Raw genomic sequence first — 15,236 nt, 5'->3', positions numbered from 1 at the left:
AGTGTGCTCGGTGGCCCACAGGAGGGGGCATCGGCTTTCTCGCATGGCTGCCCTGGGGGACCAGGTGTCTGCATGGTGTCAGCAGCTTACAGAAACCAAATGCAGAGCTAGGATTTCCCTGAGGGCCTTTCTGGAGGGGGAGCGGGAGTCTTGCCATCAGCCGCAGGATTGCCCCTCCCTTTGTCAGGGCTGCCATTGCCCCGGGCTGGGTTCTCTTCAGGAGGTGGAAGGGGCACACATGCTGGAGGTCTTACTCAGTCCTTTCCCAGGACCCCCGGCCCCACCCTGATCCATGCGGCTCCCACCCTCCCTTCTCTGGTCAGGTAAAGCAGGGGGGAGGTCATGCCTCTGCCGGGACTGGTGGCTGTATGACCTTGTGGGAAGTTACTCAACCTCTCTGAGTGGTAGTATGACCTCCTAGGGTGCTGGAAGGTAAAAGGTGGATGTTGTGTGGAAGGTTCTTTGCGTAGGGCTTGGCAACAGGGCTCAGAAATTTAAAAGAAATTCATGCACACGGTCCAACACCCCGGGGCCGCACCTGCTGGGACCTGGGACAAGCCCGTGGCTGTCTCTGACCCCATTTGCTCCCTGAAAGGTACTTCCTGCCTTGAAAGCAAACTCCTTCCATCTGGAGCAGATCCCACACTCAGGGTCCCTGCACGGCCGTTCCTCTGCTGCGAGACCCCTTTCCTGTGGCCACCTTTGGAAATCCTGCTGACTCTGGGTGCCACGTGGGCCCTGGGATGGCAGTCGCTCTATCTCATGTGCAGTCACTGCATTTCCTGCAGTCGCTCTGATGCACGTGCACTTATGGGAAATGTTAGCATTCTGTACTTGGAGGGCAGCACGTCCCCGCCGGCGGGAATGCTGAGCCTGCGGCGCCACCTAGGGGCATCCAGAGTATCTGCACCGTTGTGGGGCAGGCCACGCTCCGTGATGCCCCTGGTGGTGGCCTCTGGGAGTGCGCTCTCCTTCTGCAAATTGGTGGTTGCCTAATGACTTGCTCAGAGGACACGGAGAAGCCACCTGGCCTCAAGTAGCCCCCCACCCGACCTCGGTCTCTCTTTATTGCCTGAATCCTTCACTGGCGGGTCATCTTTGCCCTTGTCCCACTCTGTCCCCCATGCGGGCAGGTCATCACCCCTCTCCTGAGCTGAGCTCCCCTTCTCTATCAGGTCTCTTCAGAGTCCCGGAACAAAAACCTAGGGAGTGTGGGCCAGGTTTGTAAAAGGAAGGAAGGAAGGAAAGAAGGGCCTTGGCAGAGCCTCCAAGAAACCCCATATCTCTCTGCTTTATGGTCTGCACACAGTCTTGGGTGCGGAGGGAAAGCAGCAGGACATGCTGATTTGTTCCCAGTCTACCAGCATTTACGGAGTCTCCCGTGGGCACCCGGGCAGATGGTGGGAAAGGAGATTCACAAGAACCAGACCTGCCTGTAGTGTTGGGAGTGGCTGGTCCAGGTTGTGAACCAACTCCTATGTGACAGGACAGGTCACAGATCTTTCATGGGTCTTTCCCCCCGCCCCCCTCAGGTCCGGGAGCGCCTGGCTGCTTCTTATGCCTGGCCATTTCCGAGCTCTTGGGACCTGCCCCTAATTCTCCTGGATACTTGCTCTTGAACCAAGTGATTTGGAAGAAACAACTAAATGCCTTCAAAATCCAAAGAAACGTATTTATGATGGCAGAGGGCAGTGGAGACGTGGTCTTCAAATGCTAGCGTGCTAGGTGGCCGCTGGTTGTGTATGCTTGGGCCGGTCTGATTCGAAATGTCAAACGCAGCCAAGAGGGCCCCGGAGTTCCGGACCCGGGCCATGCCTTCCTCTCAGGCCTCAGTTTCTTCAGAAGTGGTTGTAGGCACTCCCTGGGATCCACGGCGTATCATTCCATGTCAGGTGTCAGACCAGGGGCTCTTTGAGAAGCTGCATCCTGTCCAGAGGGGGACACCTCTCCAGGGACGGTGCAGCTAGGACAGCCGAGGAGTCCTGTTTGGCCCAAGGCACAGTCTCCTGAACAGTTTTTGGTGACCCCAAAGACAGCTGGGGCCCAGGGCTGCCACCTCCACCCTGCCCCTTGTCACCAAAGGCCTCCTCTCTCCCCCCGAAGGACCAAGAGTTTTTCTGAGTGTCCCACGGGACGCCAAAGGAACTTGCCAGGGCACTGACCACCTCTGCAGCGCCAGGCCCACACACAGCCCAGGGAGCTGTGCCAAGCCCCCCTCCAGGCCTGGCACCCTGCACCTGCCCAGGCCACCCACCAAACTGAGCAGGCTCTCAGCTCCCCAAGGATTCCTTCCACCGTCTCCGCCCCTTCTGACCAGCTGCTGGGCCTCCTGGGAGTGGTCTGACATTTGACATGCTGGTGTGGGGGGACATCTTGTTCTGGGAAACAACCCTTCCCTTGAGGGAGCAAAGGAGATGGCGGGGCAGAGTGCTGGGTGAGGCACAGGGATCCAGCTGCTGCCCGTGCATGGCCTCTGGCCAGTCCTTTCCCTTCTGGACCCAGCCTCCCCCGTGACTGGAAGCTTCGTGTCTTGTGATGACTCAGGACCTCACATGTCAGGGCCTCATAACTTTCAGCTGGGGTGCGGGGGTGGGGACAGGAGAAACAATGAAGCAGAGAGCAGGTATGGGTGTCCCCAGCTCCTCGCCGCCAGGGTAATACTTGAGCGCAAGGACAGTGTGGTGGGAAAGAGCCACAGCGAAGATCCAAGCACCGCAGCAGAGCCAGGATAGCTGGTGCCTTCAGAGCCCCAGCGTCCAGCTAGCCCGTCGGTCCTCCCCGCCACTCTCCCCGTCCCCGGGAGCCTGCCTGGCACATGGAGAAGGACCCTAGGCTCACAGATGGTAGGGTGGCGGGGCCTTACTGTCCAATCCTGGGGGACGGGCTGCCACACCCAGCCCGGGTAGGAGGCGGAACACAGGCCCAGGTGAGAAGGATGGAAGGTGAGTTCCTCATGGCCTTTCAGCCTCGAAGGCCTCTAGTGGGCCTACTCCAGTAGGGCCAGGCCAGGGGCTCACAGGTGTGGAGAGTGACAATCACCGGAGCTCAGTGCCTTCGCTATATAAATGGTGGGACTGGCTCAGAGCCAGGGCAGCGGACTCACACAAGGCCACTCAGTGGGTCTCGGCCGCCTGGCTCAGGGCTCCTTCTGCAATCCTGGGTCCTATTGCAGAGTCCCTGCACCCACTGGGGAACCATCCAAACCCCGCCTGGGAAAGCCACCCCTGCCCGCAATACCGGGGTCACAGGGAAAGCAAGAAGGGCACGAGGGTCGACTCCGGCCCTCCCCAGCCCTGCTGGGAGGAGATGCAAGGCCAGGTGGGGGACCCCTGAGGTGCTGGCTAGGCCGAGCCTCTTGGCCCTTCCCCAGCACATCTAGCTTGACCTGCCGGCTGAGCCAGCCCGGAGGCAGGGAGCAGAGCAGCATGTGGGCTGCTGGCACAGTGGAGGGCAAACGGTACCAGTGCTCCTGGCACAGCCCTTTGAACTTTTTCCAGGCTTGGCTGTAGGACAGACCCAGGACTGTGTCTGTGCCGCCACCTGTGAACTGGTGGCCCTGGGCCAAGATGGCATGGGCGTCTCCCCAGGGTATGGGGACCAAATGAGCCCCTGAGCAGGACACAGGGGCCACAAGATGGAAGCGTAGGTCTCTAGGACTTTCCAAAGCCCCTTCCGAGATTCTCTTTGCCCCCAGTGCTCTGTGCACTGACTAGAAAATGGGGGGGGATGGGAGTCTGGCAGAAGCCAGTCGACTGGTGAGGTTGTGAGCAGACAGCTGGTCCCAGGAGGAACTGGGGACAGAGACGGGGAATGGGGAGGTCAGGAAGGTGGCCTGTGCCAGCTCCTCCTTGCTGCCCTCCAGAGACCTTCCAGAATGCCTCCTTCGGCATGTTTGGAGTTGGGTTTGTGTGAACGCACTTCAGGGAAAGGGAGAGAAGTTCTCTCCTGAGCAGAGGCAGCAGGGGTTGAGAGTAGGGTGACCGCAGTGGGGGAGGGGACAGCAAAAAGCCTGCCTCTACCAGCATGGGTCTCCCCCCTGGTGCCCTGGCTGCAAAGCCCCTTCCTCCATCCCGACAGCCCGCCCAGCGTTAACGTGCAAGAAGTGAGAATAAAATTACTTTTATTTCCAAAAAATGTAGGGATGGGGAAGTGACATGGTAAAAATTAACATCATTTCCCTATGGATCCATTCTGTCTCCAGCAAAGGACAGCTCCTGGGGCCTGTGTTCTCAGTGGGAGGGCCTTGGGGGCCCACGTTGCCGTGGCAACCCGCAGGTCTGTCACGCTGGATGTATCCCCCCCATCCCCACTGGCCAAAGCTGGGGACTACAGCCCTCCCCCAAAGGCCTCCACTCTGAGCTTGTTTCTGCTCCCCTCCCCCGAAGCTAAATACTGGTTAGTGGGTTAGATTTCAAACGCAGCAGCCCTGGGTCCCTCCCTCCCACTCACTCCCCATCCCCTCGGCTGCCTGGCCTCCAGCCCCAAACTCCTTGTGGCAGTTTTCACTTGGCCCTCATCAGATCTCCCTCCCAAACCCCCAGATCCTCAGGGTCACCTCCTCTGGGACTGCCTCCCCCTGGGCCCCCACTGCCCTCTCGACAGCAGCGGCCCCAGCAGCCCCCACAGTCGGGGTCACTGTGGCCTCTGTGAGTGAGCCGGCCTCAGCCCACGGCAGGACCCGCAGAGGCAGGTGGTAAAGGTTGTGACAAGGCCCAGCCCTGTTGTTGCCCCCCGCCCCCCCGTCAGAATGTATCTATAACAAAAGGTTAAAAAACCAGAGGACAGGAGAGAGCAGAAGGCAGTGGGAGCACGTCCACACCAGCAGCCCCAGCACAGGGAGGGGCTGTGTGAGGCGTCCTCCTGCAGCCTGAAGGGCCCAAGGCCACTCGGCCAAGCAGCTAGAGACTGGTTGGCACTGCCTGGCAGGTAACGGAGCACTTTGGAGAAGGGTCCGATAGCTCCAGAATCTTAGGTCTCCCAGCCCCGACAAACATCTGAAGGGGATGTGGGGGCAGGGCTGAGCCGACTTGCCCGCTGATCCGCCAGCCTGGCCATGGCCTCGGCTAAGCCCACCTTCAGGATGGCCCCTCGGCCCCCAGGTCCGAGGCAGTGGAGCCTGCACAAGCCCTGGGTCAGAGGGCTCCCGTGGGGCGAGGACACTTGCCTGGGCCCTGAGTCTGAGCTGGCTACGCTGCGGGCAAAGGGAGCCGGGATCAGGGCCAGGACCCCGGACATCTGAAGACAAGTGGTGCCAGCAGGGGGGCCCCCAGCTCTGGCCCCAGTGTGGGCCGAGAGGGAGCCCGGTGAACCACACTCCCTAACACCAGGGCCGGGGCTGGGGGTGGGGGGCGGCCAGGCCTGCGGGCCAGGGAGCTGTGGGGACCAACTGGGTCTGAGGGAGACAAGGAGGTGTGAGGCCTAGAGGCCAGGCAGCAAGAGGGTGGTGTTGTGGGCAGTATTTGTGGACCTCTGATCTGGCAGAAGTTTAGGGGCAGAAGTTGGGGGCCGGGACAGAGCACCTCTCTGCGCTCCTGGGGGTGGGAGGTGGGAGAAGGGGAGGGGCCACCAGATAGAGGGGGGCAGCCCCATGAGGGAGGGTGTGGGAGAGAGAAGCAAAGAGAAATTGGAGAGGAAAACAGGAGAAAGACCAAAAAATGGGATCCCCAAGCCAGCATGTACCCCAGCCTCGCAGACACCCCTCAGAACAAAAGCCCACCCTTCCCTGTGGCCAGCACTCCCACCTGCTCCCCCTTCCCCGTGGGCGCCCCCAGGGCTGCTGCTTCATTTGTGGAGGTAGGCGTCCAGCCACAGCTTCCCGGACTTCCTCAGGGACCTGGGAAGAGGAGGGGTCCGTCAGGGCCCAGGAGTCGGGAGGCGGGGCCCAGGAGTGGGGGGGGGGGCGCAGCTGGGGAGCCCCAGGGAAAGGGGTGCTGCGGAAGCTGTGCTGGGGGTGTTTTGCTTCCCAGCTCTCAGCGGGGCCGCAGGGTTGCCTGCTCAGGGCTCCCCAGGGAACCTTCCCCCCCCCGCCGGAGGAAGGACAAAGGGAGGGTCCCCATCCAGCCCAGAGCGAAGCCAGGTCATTCCTAGTAAGGGAGGTGGCCTGGTGGGGACACTTGTGCCAGCAGGGCTCGCCCCCTCTGATGGCTGTCAGTCTCCAACGTGGGCAGTCCCAGCTACGCGCCTCTCAGCCTCTTCCCTGGGCCCCAGGGACCTCAAGCTCGGACTCCCCTCCCCCTACCTGATGATGTCCTGCAGGGCCTGCAGCAGCGGCTTCTCCTGGTACTGGATGCCGTGCTTGGCGCACAGAGACTTCACGAGCGGCGCCACCTTGTGGAAGTTGTGCCGTGGCATGGTGGGGAAGAGGCTGGGGAGAGCGCGGACGGTGAGGATCGCCCGGCCTCCGCTCGCAGCCCGCACAGACGGCAGTCAGGGCTGGAGAGACCTGGTCCACAGCTCTCCCTGTGCGCCCCCCACCCCCAGGAGGCTGGCACATGGGGAGAGCTGGGCCTCAGTTTCCCTGTCAATAAAGGGATCGATCACCCCGCCCTGCTAGGCTTACAGGATCAAGGGAGACCGTTGGTTCCAGCTCTCTGTCCTTACAAAGCTTGGGCCACACCGTGAGGAGTGGCTGTCACTAGGGCCGTGTGAGCCCCTCGCCCTGACCTCAGTGGGCTGGCTGCAGAGCCATGCTCTGGAGGCCTGGCCAGGGTGGAGAGGGAGGCAGCCCCCATATGCCGCCCATGCCCAGATGGGGCTGGTGACCTCCTCCCTCCCCTGGTGCCACCCACCTTCCCAGCCGGCCCGCCCGCCCGCGCCCGCGCTCACTGGTGCTCGATCTGGAAGTTGAGGTGCCCACTGAACCAGTCGTTGAAGAAGGACTGCTCCACGTTGCAGGTGGCCGCCAGCTGCGAGGGGGCCGGGGGAGAGGCCAGGAGGAGAAGGCAGAATGAAGGGGTGGTTTGGTCTCCTTCCCGTGAGGCCCACCCCTCCCGATCATCCCGCCCCGCCTAGAGACCTCGGCCCACCCAGACGCCCCGCCAGTCTCTCCCAGCGGAAGGCCACAGGCAGCCCCAGGGAAGCCCAGTACAGCCATGGGCCCACTAAGCAGCCAAGTGCTGGAGGCCGGGGAAATGGACCCGCGGGCTCCACGGGGCCCCAGTGACCAGCTCTGGCTGCCCTCACCTGGCTGCTGAACCAGTCGCGGAAGGGCTCGTGGTCTATCTCCATGACGATGTGGTTCATCTGTGTGACCCACACAAACCAGTGGCTTTCCAGGAACCTGGAGGAGAGAGAGCACAGCTCAGCTCGGGAGCTGTGGGAGTTGCCACGGGGCCCGGCCACGGTGGGAACAGACCCTCTCCCCCAGCCCCAGACCGCCTGGGCAGGCGTAGGGCGTGAGGCCCTGGGCAGGAAGTGGGGAGCTCGGAGCCCTTCTGCACGGGCCCTTGAGTCAAAGCCCTGTCAGGGCCAAGCTCGGGTACCTGATGAAGTTGAGGAAAATGACGGCCCCCAGGACGCCATAGAACGGGGCGTAGGTGACGAAGAACCGGGTATAGTAGCTCAGGGCCCAGGCCAAGTCCTGCAGAGAGAGCGAGCCTAGATACCGACAGCTGCCGCCCCAGCACCACGCCCTGACCACAGATACGCACGCAGCCCCCCGCGCCCCGCTAGGCAAAGGTGTCCAAGAACCCCCAACGGGCCTCGAGGAAGTTGGGCGCCAGGCCCACGGAGGACACGATGTTTGCCTGCACAGGGCTGGCCAGGTCTTTGTTTCCAGGCAAATGCTGAGTGAGCAGCAGGAGGGGGCTGGGTGCTTTGCTTCGGAGAAACAGGGCAGGGACCAGCTGACAGCCAGGAGCAGCCTTCTCAGGGTCCCAGGGATTCTGAAGGTGCACAGACCCCCCGACAACTGCCCTTCTCTGGGCATGTCCTTCTTACCCCTCAGTACCTGGGATCTCCTTCCTCGAAGGACAAAGGCCAGCGACCCCGTCCATCCTCTCCCTAGGGGCCCCCCAGCCCCCTCTGACATGCTGGCCCCCCTCCCGTCCCCTCTCCCTTCCTGGCCCTCACTGGGGTGGCCACGCGAGCCTGAGCTTGCGGATCTTCCCTCACCTGGACAAGGGCTCCCCTCGGCTGCCCCGGCCGCTCCACCCTCCACTGCAGCCCCGCAGGCCCACGCTCTGTGGAGGGGGTCCCTCTCTCCCCACCACCTCTCTGCGACCCGAGTCCGCGTGCCTCCACCGGGCCAGAGCAGGGGCCTCCCGTTGGTCTCCCACTCTCCCTCGGGTACCACGGCAGGCAGAGCCACCTGCTTACCCCACGCAGAACCTGCCTTTCCCGCGGGGCGCGGGGGGCCAGGAACCACTCTCTATTTGGCTACCCTGTCCCAGCTGATTCCCGCCTCAGGGCCTTTGCACTGCTTCCTCTCCCCCCATCACTTTTCCTTCCCAGAGCCCCAGCAGGGTAGTGATCGGCACACAGGCTCTGGGTCGGGCTGCCCCTGTGAGTCCCAGCTCACCCGAGGGCTCTGGGTGGCTGTAGATGATGTACTCAGCCAGGCCTCCGTGCCCCCAGGTGCAGGATCGGGAGTGAGCCCCCCCCCCCCCCGCCGAAGTTGTGCATGGGTTGACCACGCATTGCAACAGTGAGCGTAGCGTGCAAGGATAAGCTCCGAATGACTCTAATCCGGTCCCTTCGCACTTTGTCGCCATGGAGATCTTCCTAACATGGATCATGACACTGCCATCCCCAAAGCCCCCACTCGCCTCCTTCCCCACTAGGGGATACAGGATAAAATCCGGCCCCTGGGTAGGGCGCATGGGCCCTCCACATGCCTGTCCACTGACCTGGCCCCATGCAGCCAGTCACACCTGGGCCTCCTTTCCCCCTTGTCTGCTTGGCAAACTCATCCTTGAGTCTATGTGCAATTAAGCTCCAGAAACTCCGTGTATGCCTCCTCTCTGTCCGGAGGCTGAGCTGGGTGCTGGGAACCAAAGGAGATCCTTCAAGAGCCCTGCGTCTGGAAGGACAGACTGGACTGATAAAGAGATCCCTTCAGTCCAGTACAGAAGGTGACAGAAGCGAGGGGAGCACAGGGGTGGCCCTGACACGACGGTCGGATTTAGGAAAGGCCTCCCTCGGGCGGTGCTGCCTGAGCTGGGCTGGGTGGGCTATGCCAGAGGTCAGCTGAGCCGAGAACTGTAGGAGACACGTGCAGGATGACGATACAGAAAAAAGCCCAGACAGGCAAGACAGCGGCGTGATGAGGGGAGGCGAGCAGGCAGGGGCTGGGTTCACGTGCAGATCCTGCATCCCGTGGGCTCGCCAGGCGGTGGGAGATGGGGCCAGGCCCTGTCTGCCGCAGGACATTGACCTCTACTTCTCGGGCAGTGGAAGAAAACCACCAAGAGCTTTACACGTTGGAAGAACAGTCACATTCAAATCTTAAAATAGAGCCCTGGCAACTGGAGATGGAGGGATTAGGTGATTTCAGTCCCCCAGACATGAAATGATGGCGACCCAGAGCAGGGCCCGCAGCCCCAAGGAGGAGATACAGATTCCAGAAAGATCTAGGAGCCCGGGGCAGTTGCATCTGGGGATGGCTTAGTCGTGAGGAATCCAGGCTGGTCCCCGCACGGGTGCCATCAGCTGGGGGGGAGAGGCAGAGGGGAGCAGCTGGGAGGTCTGGGGGAAGGGAGAGTCTGGGGAGTGGGCAGTGGGCCCCAGGCATGACCTGGGACCCAACGAGGGATCTCCAAGGGGGTGGGAGAAGCAAGCATTCCAAGTTCCGCTCCTCCCTTCATCACGTTCGCCTTTGTTTCTTCTGCGTGTGTCCGTGGTACAGTAGGAAGTGCGTGTATATCCGTGGGGGGTGGTTGCTCGTTTCTCCTCGTGCAGAGCGACACACGACCACGGGACCACCGGTTTCAGGGGTAGGGTGTGAAGCAGGCGCGGGGGAGTAGAGAGGTGGAGGAGAACCAGCAGAGCTGGGACTGGGAAGCTGACAGGGAGAATTTCGGGAGAGAGTGGTTCGTGGTGTCGGACGCAGAGAACCTCCAGGGAGGGAGGCCGAGAGGCGTCTCCAGGGTAGGTCACCACCAGCACTGCCAGGGCTGTACAAACCCCCCTCCTTGAGGCTCTCAGAGTGGATCAACCCCTCTCCTCCTCATGACTGGCGTCTGGGCCTGGATAAGCCCTCACTGTGGGCTGCGCCCTGCCTGACAGGGTTCCTGGCGGCATCCCCGGCTAGATGCCCACCAGATGCCTGCTGCCAGTACTACGCGATCTCCCTGCGTTGTGACAATCAGAAATGTCTCCAGATAGTGCCAACTGGCCCAAGAGAATCACTTCTGCGGAAGGCCGCGGCCCCAAGCCAGGGCTGCACCTGGCACGTAAGCTCGTTCTTACCATAAACCAGAAAAGCACAGCGCGGGACCCACCGCTGCCCCACGCAGTCATGGACCCCTGCGGGCGAGGGCACCGGATCCTATCTACACTTCATCCCCAGCACCGAGCACTGACTGCCGTCAGCTGTTCCGTAGAAGGAGCCCAAGGCTGGAGGCATGTCCCTCCCACCCAGCTGGAGCCCTACTCCCCAGCAAGGGCAAGGGCCCTGAAAGACCTGAGGGGCCCTATCAAATTTCCCTGGGTCTGCCCTCTGATCCCATTTGGATACACAGTCTTATTTCCTTTCCTGCTGTCTTTACTGAGTGCTTTGTCTCTTGGGGAACAAGCACAATAAAAAAAAAAAAAAAAAAAAGTCTATATTCAGGCAGGAGTCATCTACCATAAAAGCTGATTAAAATACGCCCAGCAGCACCACGAAACCCCACGTGGCAGGGCTCAAGCTCCTTTTCAGCTGTGTGACTCCTTCCAGGGCCCAGGAAGCCCAGTGGAAACAGAGTTACCACAGGCGAGAGATCTGGGTTCAAATTCCCACCGCGCAACTGACCCAGAAACTCCATCCCTCCGCCCGTGTCACTTCACTCATAAACCAGGGTAAAGGGACATAACGTAGGTGGCCGTGCTGGGACAAAGTACGGATGAAACGCTCACTTCTGGAAAAATATCGTGTCCTACAAGTGGGTGGCAAAGGTTCCACCACCACAGGACTGGCAGAGACTTCCGGAGTCCGGCTACCTCGCTAACCAACCCCCCGACCCCCTGGCGCCTGAGTCCCAGTCCTGGACATCGGCAGAATCAACAGGCGTGGCCTCTATGCCCACAGTTCCGATGAGAGAGGCCAGGCAAAGTACTCGGAAGCCTGCAAAGGCTATAGAAATATGACGGATTGTTACTGGAGAGATTGGTGGCCGCAGTGGGGGGGACAGCACAGGGCACGGCCTAGGCTCTAAGTGCCCAACCCACCCCTTGGTGTCACCCTGGGCAAGTCCCGAACTCTCAGAATCTCAATATTTTCATTTATGAAACTGGATTAAAAAAAAAAGAACCATGATACCTAAGTGACCCTCCCCTCGGTCTCCAGGGCAGGGGGCCCTGTCCCTGTACCCGCGAACCCCGCTCTGCCACAAGCAGGCTCTGCCCTTTGGTGACTACCCCACCCAGGTCATTCTGTCAACGTTTTAGGCCGAATCCCACCTGCACATCCCCGTAAAGCCAAGGACGGGGGCGTGCGCCATGCGCGCACTCTCTCTGGACACGGAATTGGGAGAATCCACCGAGCCTGGTGTCACAGGCTGGACTGTGTCCCCTAGAGTGCACACGTTGAAGCCCTCATCCCAGGCCTCGAGTGACCTTATTTGGAAATAGGGTGGTGGCAGGTGTAATTCACTAAGCTGGGGTCAACAGGGTGGTCTCTAGCTCACTGTGACTGGCGTTCTTAGGAAAGGGGACTCCAGACAGAGATGATGATGCCGAGACATGGGCCGCCCAACAGCCAAGGACACCGGCCCTGACCAGGTCCTGCGAAACCGCCCTCACAAGGACCTACGCCGACAACACCTCGTCCCGGACTCCCAGCCCCCAGAACTGAGTGCCACGTCTCTGTCGTGGAACAGAGCGTCCTCGCTGTGCAGCCTGAACAAACACATCCACCTATCATCTCAGCCGCTGCCCAGCTGCTCTCCCTTTCCCACGTGGAGCACGTGTGCCCCGGCCCCGGGGTCTCAGGGCTGCAGGGGGACGCGGACACACGGGAGGCAGCGGCCGGAGCGGCAGACAGGCAGGTCCAGTTTGGCTCTCATCACATCACCTCCAGGAGCTTTCTGAGGGAGCTCTGCAAAGGCCGTGGCCGCCCCTCCCCCGACCCCACGGTGTGTGGGTAGTGGGGGAATGTGTAGGGCCGTGGCCTCCCTGGCTCCCGGCAGCCCCAGAGCAAGTCCCTTCCTAAGAGTGAAGAGGCCACCCTCCCACCCTGAGGGGCAGGGAGCGGGGGCACTGTGCCAACCCCCGGGCCCACCTGCCCCTGCGCCCCCACGCCCAGGCCAGCTATACGCTTGACTCACCACCCAGTCTCGGCGAACGATCATGGCCGTGATGATCTGGTACTGGAAGTACACAGGGATGAGCAGCGGTGGCCCGACTGTGGGGGGAGCAGAGGCGCTTAGAGGCATCCTGTCCCGGCGCTCCCGGCCGCTCGGTCGGGGGGAGCCCGGCGAGCACTGAACGGGGGGCCCAGGCAGAGGCAGCGACCTGCGCCTGAGGAGGGGCTGGGAGCACACGTCCCCGTCCCCCTGGACCCCCGAGTGCGGGAGCCTGGGCCTCTGGGTCCCGTTGGCACCGTATGCCAGGAGCAGTTTGCTCAGAATGGCCGGCCCCTCCTGCTCGAACAGGCTTAGGGGCGATTCCTGGGTCTGAAGGGGCAGCAGGTGGCGGGGGGCAGATGGCCGTTCTGGGGTGTGGTTGGAGGGCAGCCCCCAGCACTCACCCAGGAAGAAGTACTCGTGCTGGTGGTTGTAAGGCAGGTACTTGAGCTTCTTCTTGCCGTACTGAGGAGACAGAAGAGAGGGTGAGCGCCCGGGGACCCCCGCTCGCCCTGCAGTCACCATTCCTGTCCTGTCAGTCTGCACCCTGGGCCCCCAAGGCTGGGCCCTTCCGGCCCTCTGGCTCCTAGCTGCCCCGGCCAACATTGGCCACCATTTCCTCGGCCCCAGCTGAGGGCACCAACCCCGAGCTTCGTCCCAGGCCTGCCTCCGCTCACACCCTCCCCCCAAAGCCCACAAGGCTGGGGCTTCTATAGTGAAGCTCAGGGTCGAATCGCTGCTCAAGGCCACAGGAGAAATGGGCCCAGCTGGGATCAGAACCCAGGAAAGCTGACTCAGAGCCCACACGACAGGCACTAAATAAATGCTTGTGGAGTGAACGCTCAACTGAACGAGTCATACGGGGTCCCACCGAAGGAGCTCCTTGGCCAGTCTCTACTCCTTCGAGAGTGAGAAAATCTCCCAGGGCACCCTGGGGAGCTCCCCAGAGCCCGCAGCCGCCAGGAGAACCCAGCTAAGGGCCTGGGGAACTGCTAATAGTCACCGGGCTGGGAACAGCTACCTCCCCAGAGCCTCCTGCAATTTTCCAAAGCTAATCACTTCTCCCAGGCAGGTAACTTTCCGTGGAGAATGCCGGCAGGCCGGGGACACCCCCAGGGTACCCTGATGCCCAGACAGTCAGAGCGAGGAAGGCCGTGCCGGGGCCTGGGCACCCTCACTGCACAAAGCCGCTCAGGCCATGCCGAGCACAAGCCTGTAGGGAAGCCACTGCCCCACGGGGTCCCTGGAGCCCTTGCATGCTAGGGTCCAGCCCTCTGCAGACCAGCCCACTTGTTCCTTGGGGACTGAGACCATAAGATGTTGTTCAAAGAGCGGTCCCTGCTCTTGCTTTCGGTGCCAAGATCTGCCAAGATCCCCTGCACAGATCACTTAGCCCCCGCACCCCTACCCCATTTGGCACCCAAATCACTGGTTGTTAAGAGGAGCCGATGAGAACACAGGAATAAACGCGGGGGGCTGGCCGCTGGGACACTGCCCCTCACTCGCCCTTCCCCGGATCCAGCCCTTTGAAGGTGCTTATTCCTACTTATTGCACTCGGGAGATGGAGGCACGTTACGGATGGACAGACCCCAGATGTCGGCTAAGCTCATGCCCCCATCTGCAGGTGGGAGCAGAGAGGGAAAGGACCGTCAAAATGGCAGGAAGGGCACACGATACCTGAAAGGAGACGCCCCGGGTGGGAAGGAAGCCCAGCCTGCTCCCAGGGCCAGCATCTTGGCACCAGGGCCCATGGTCACGGCCCATCTGGCTGAAGCACAACTCAAACCGACCCCTTTATCCCATGTGGCCTCCTTTGCCTTGGCAGGGGTCTCACTCATCCCCAGAAAGTGTGGCCATTGGCACAAGGACGGTCACTAAGGCCAGGGTTGAGGCTGGCCTTGGAGAGGTCCCAGCCAAGGAGGCTTCAGAGGCAGCCTTGGGAGAGTTCTCAGAGGAGGGAGTAGAGGTGCACCCACCCCCTCGGCGGCCTGTCGGATGGGGAATGCTGTGGTCCGGGTTCCAGGGAGCATGTGGCCTACAGAACAGGCCCCTGGATCCTGCTCTAACCTCCTCCCAGAAGCCGGGAAACAGACCCATGGGTCCAGCCTCTGTCTGCAGGCTTCTCGGCCCCGAACAGGAGCCCTCCCTGCCACAGCTCTGCCCACGGGTCATCCCAGGAGGTAGCCCCGGGCCCCAATAACCCTCTTGGGCTGGTTAGACGCTTGGGAACAGAACACTAAGGGCAGCCCAGGCAGGTGGGCAGACCAGAGAGTCCCCAGAGAAGGACTCAGGCGTGGCTAAGCTGTCGGGGCAGGGGTGGGGGGCACAAGGGAATTCATTGAAGTTGTGTTTCCATGGTAAGCACGCTGTTTCTATTGATTTATGGTGACCTCTGGGGAGCGACAGATCACATGTGCTGACGCTCCCCCAGTTGCCCCGGGGCCCTGGGCATTCCTGGCTCCCACGTGTGCCCCTTCAGTGCTGCAGACAGTCCTGCAGGAGCGGCCGGGTCCCCAGCCTCTCTGTCAGACCCTGGGGGCTCCTGGGCTCAGGGAGGCAGGGCCTTGCGATTCAGACACAATTCAGTGTTTGAGCGAATTGCTTCACACGCACACCCTGCTCTGCCCCCACCATGAGCTGTGGGCTCCTGACTCATCCTCTGCAGGTCCGAGGGGCACTCCCCGGGGCTGCTGAGGGACCGGCAGATGAGGTGGCTGTCACGGTCCTTTAGGAACAGAACGGCGAGCTGTGTG

General features: G+C 61.7%; 1 protein-coding gene across 2 annotated transcripts in view; it reads right to left on the bottom strand.

The window, feature by feature from the left end:
- Positions 1–4,103: 4,103 nt before the first annotated feature.
- Positions 4,104–15,236, bottom strand: part of FADS2 (fatty acid desaturase 2) — a 32,114-nt gene continuing 20,981 nt past the window's right edge. For both annotated transcript variants that reach the window (XM_026487771.4, XM_026487773.4), the window contains exons 6-12: positions 12,887–12,947; positions 12,465–12,541; positions 7,482–7,579; positions 7,183–7,279; positions 6,826–6,905; positions 6,239–6,364; positions 4,104–5,833 (exon numbers count right to left, since the gene is read on the bottom strand). In XM_026487771.4, coding sequence (XP_026343556.1) covers positions 5,782–5,833; positions 6,239–6,364; positions 6,826–6,905; positions 7,183–7,279; positions 7,482–7,579; positions 12,465–12,541; positions 12,887–12,947 — 591 coding nt within the window. In that variant the 3' untranslated portion in view covers positions 4,104–5,781. The remainder of the gene's footprint in view (positions 5,834–6,238; positions 6,365–6,825; positions 6,906–7,182; positions 7,280–7,481; positions 7,580–12,464; positions 12,542–12,886; positions 12,948–15,236) is intronic.

The sequence above is a fragment of the Ursus arctos genome, unplaced genomic scaffold (assembly GCF_023065955.2).
Source record: "Ursus arctos isolate Adak ecotype North America unplaced genomic scaffold, UrsArc2.0 scaffold_23, whole genome shotgun sequence".
Lineage (NCBI taxonomy): Eukaryota > Metazoa > Chordata > Mammalia > Carnivora > Ursidae > Ursus > Ursus arctos.
The sequence above is the reverse complement of the archived record's forward strand: the minus strand, read 5'-3'. Positions and strand labels throughout refer to the sequence as shown.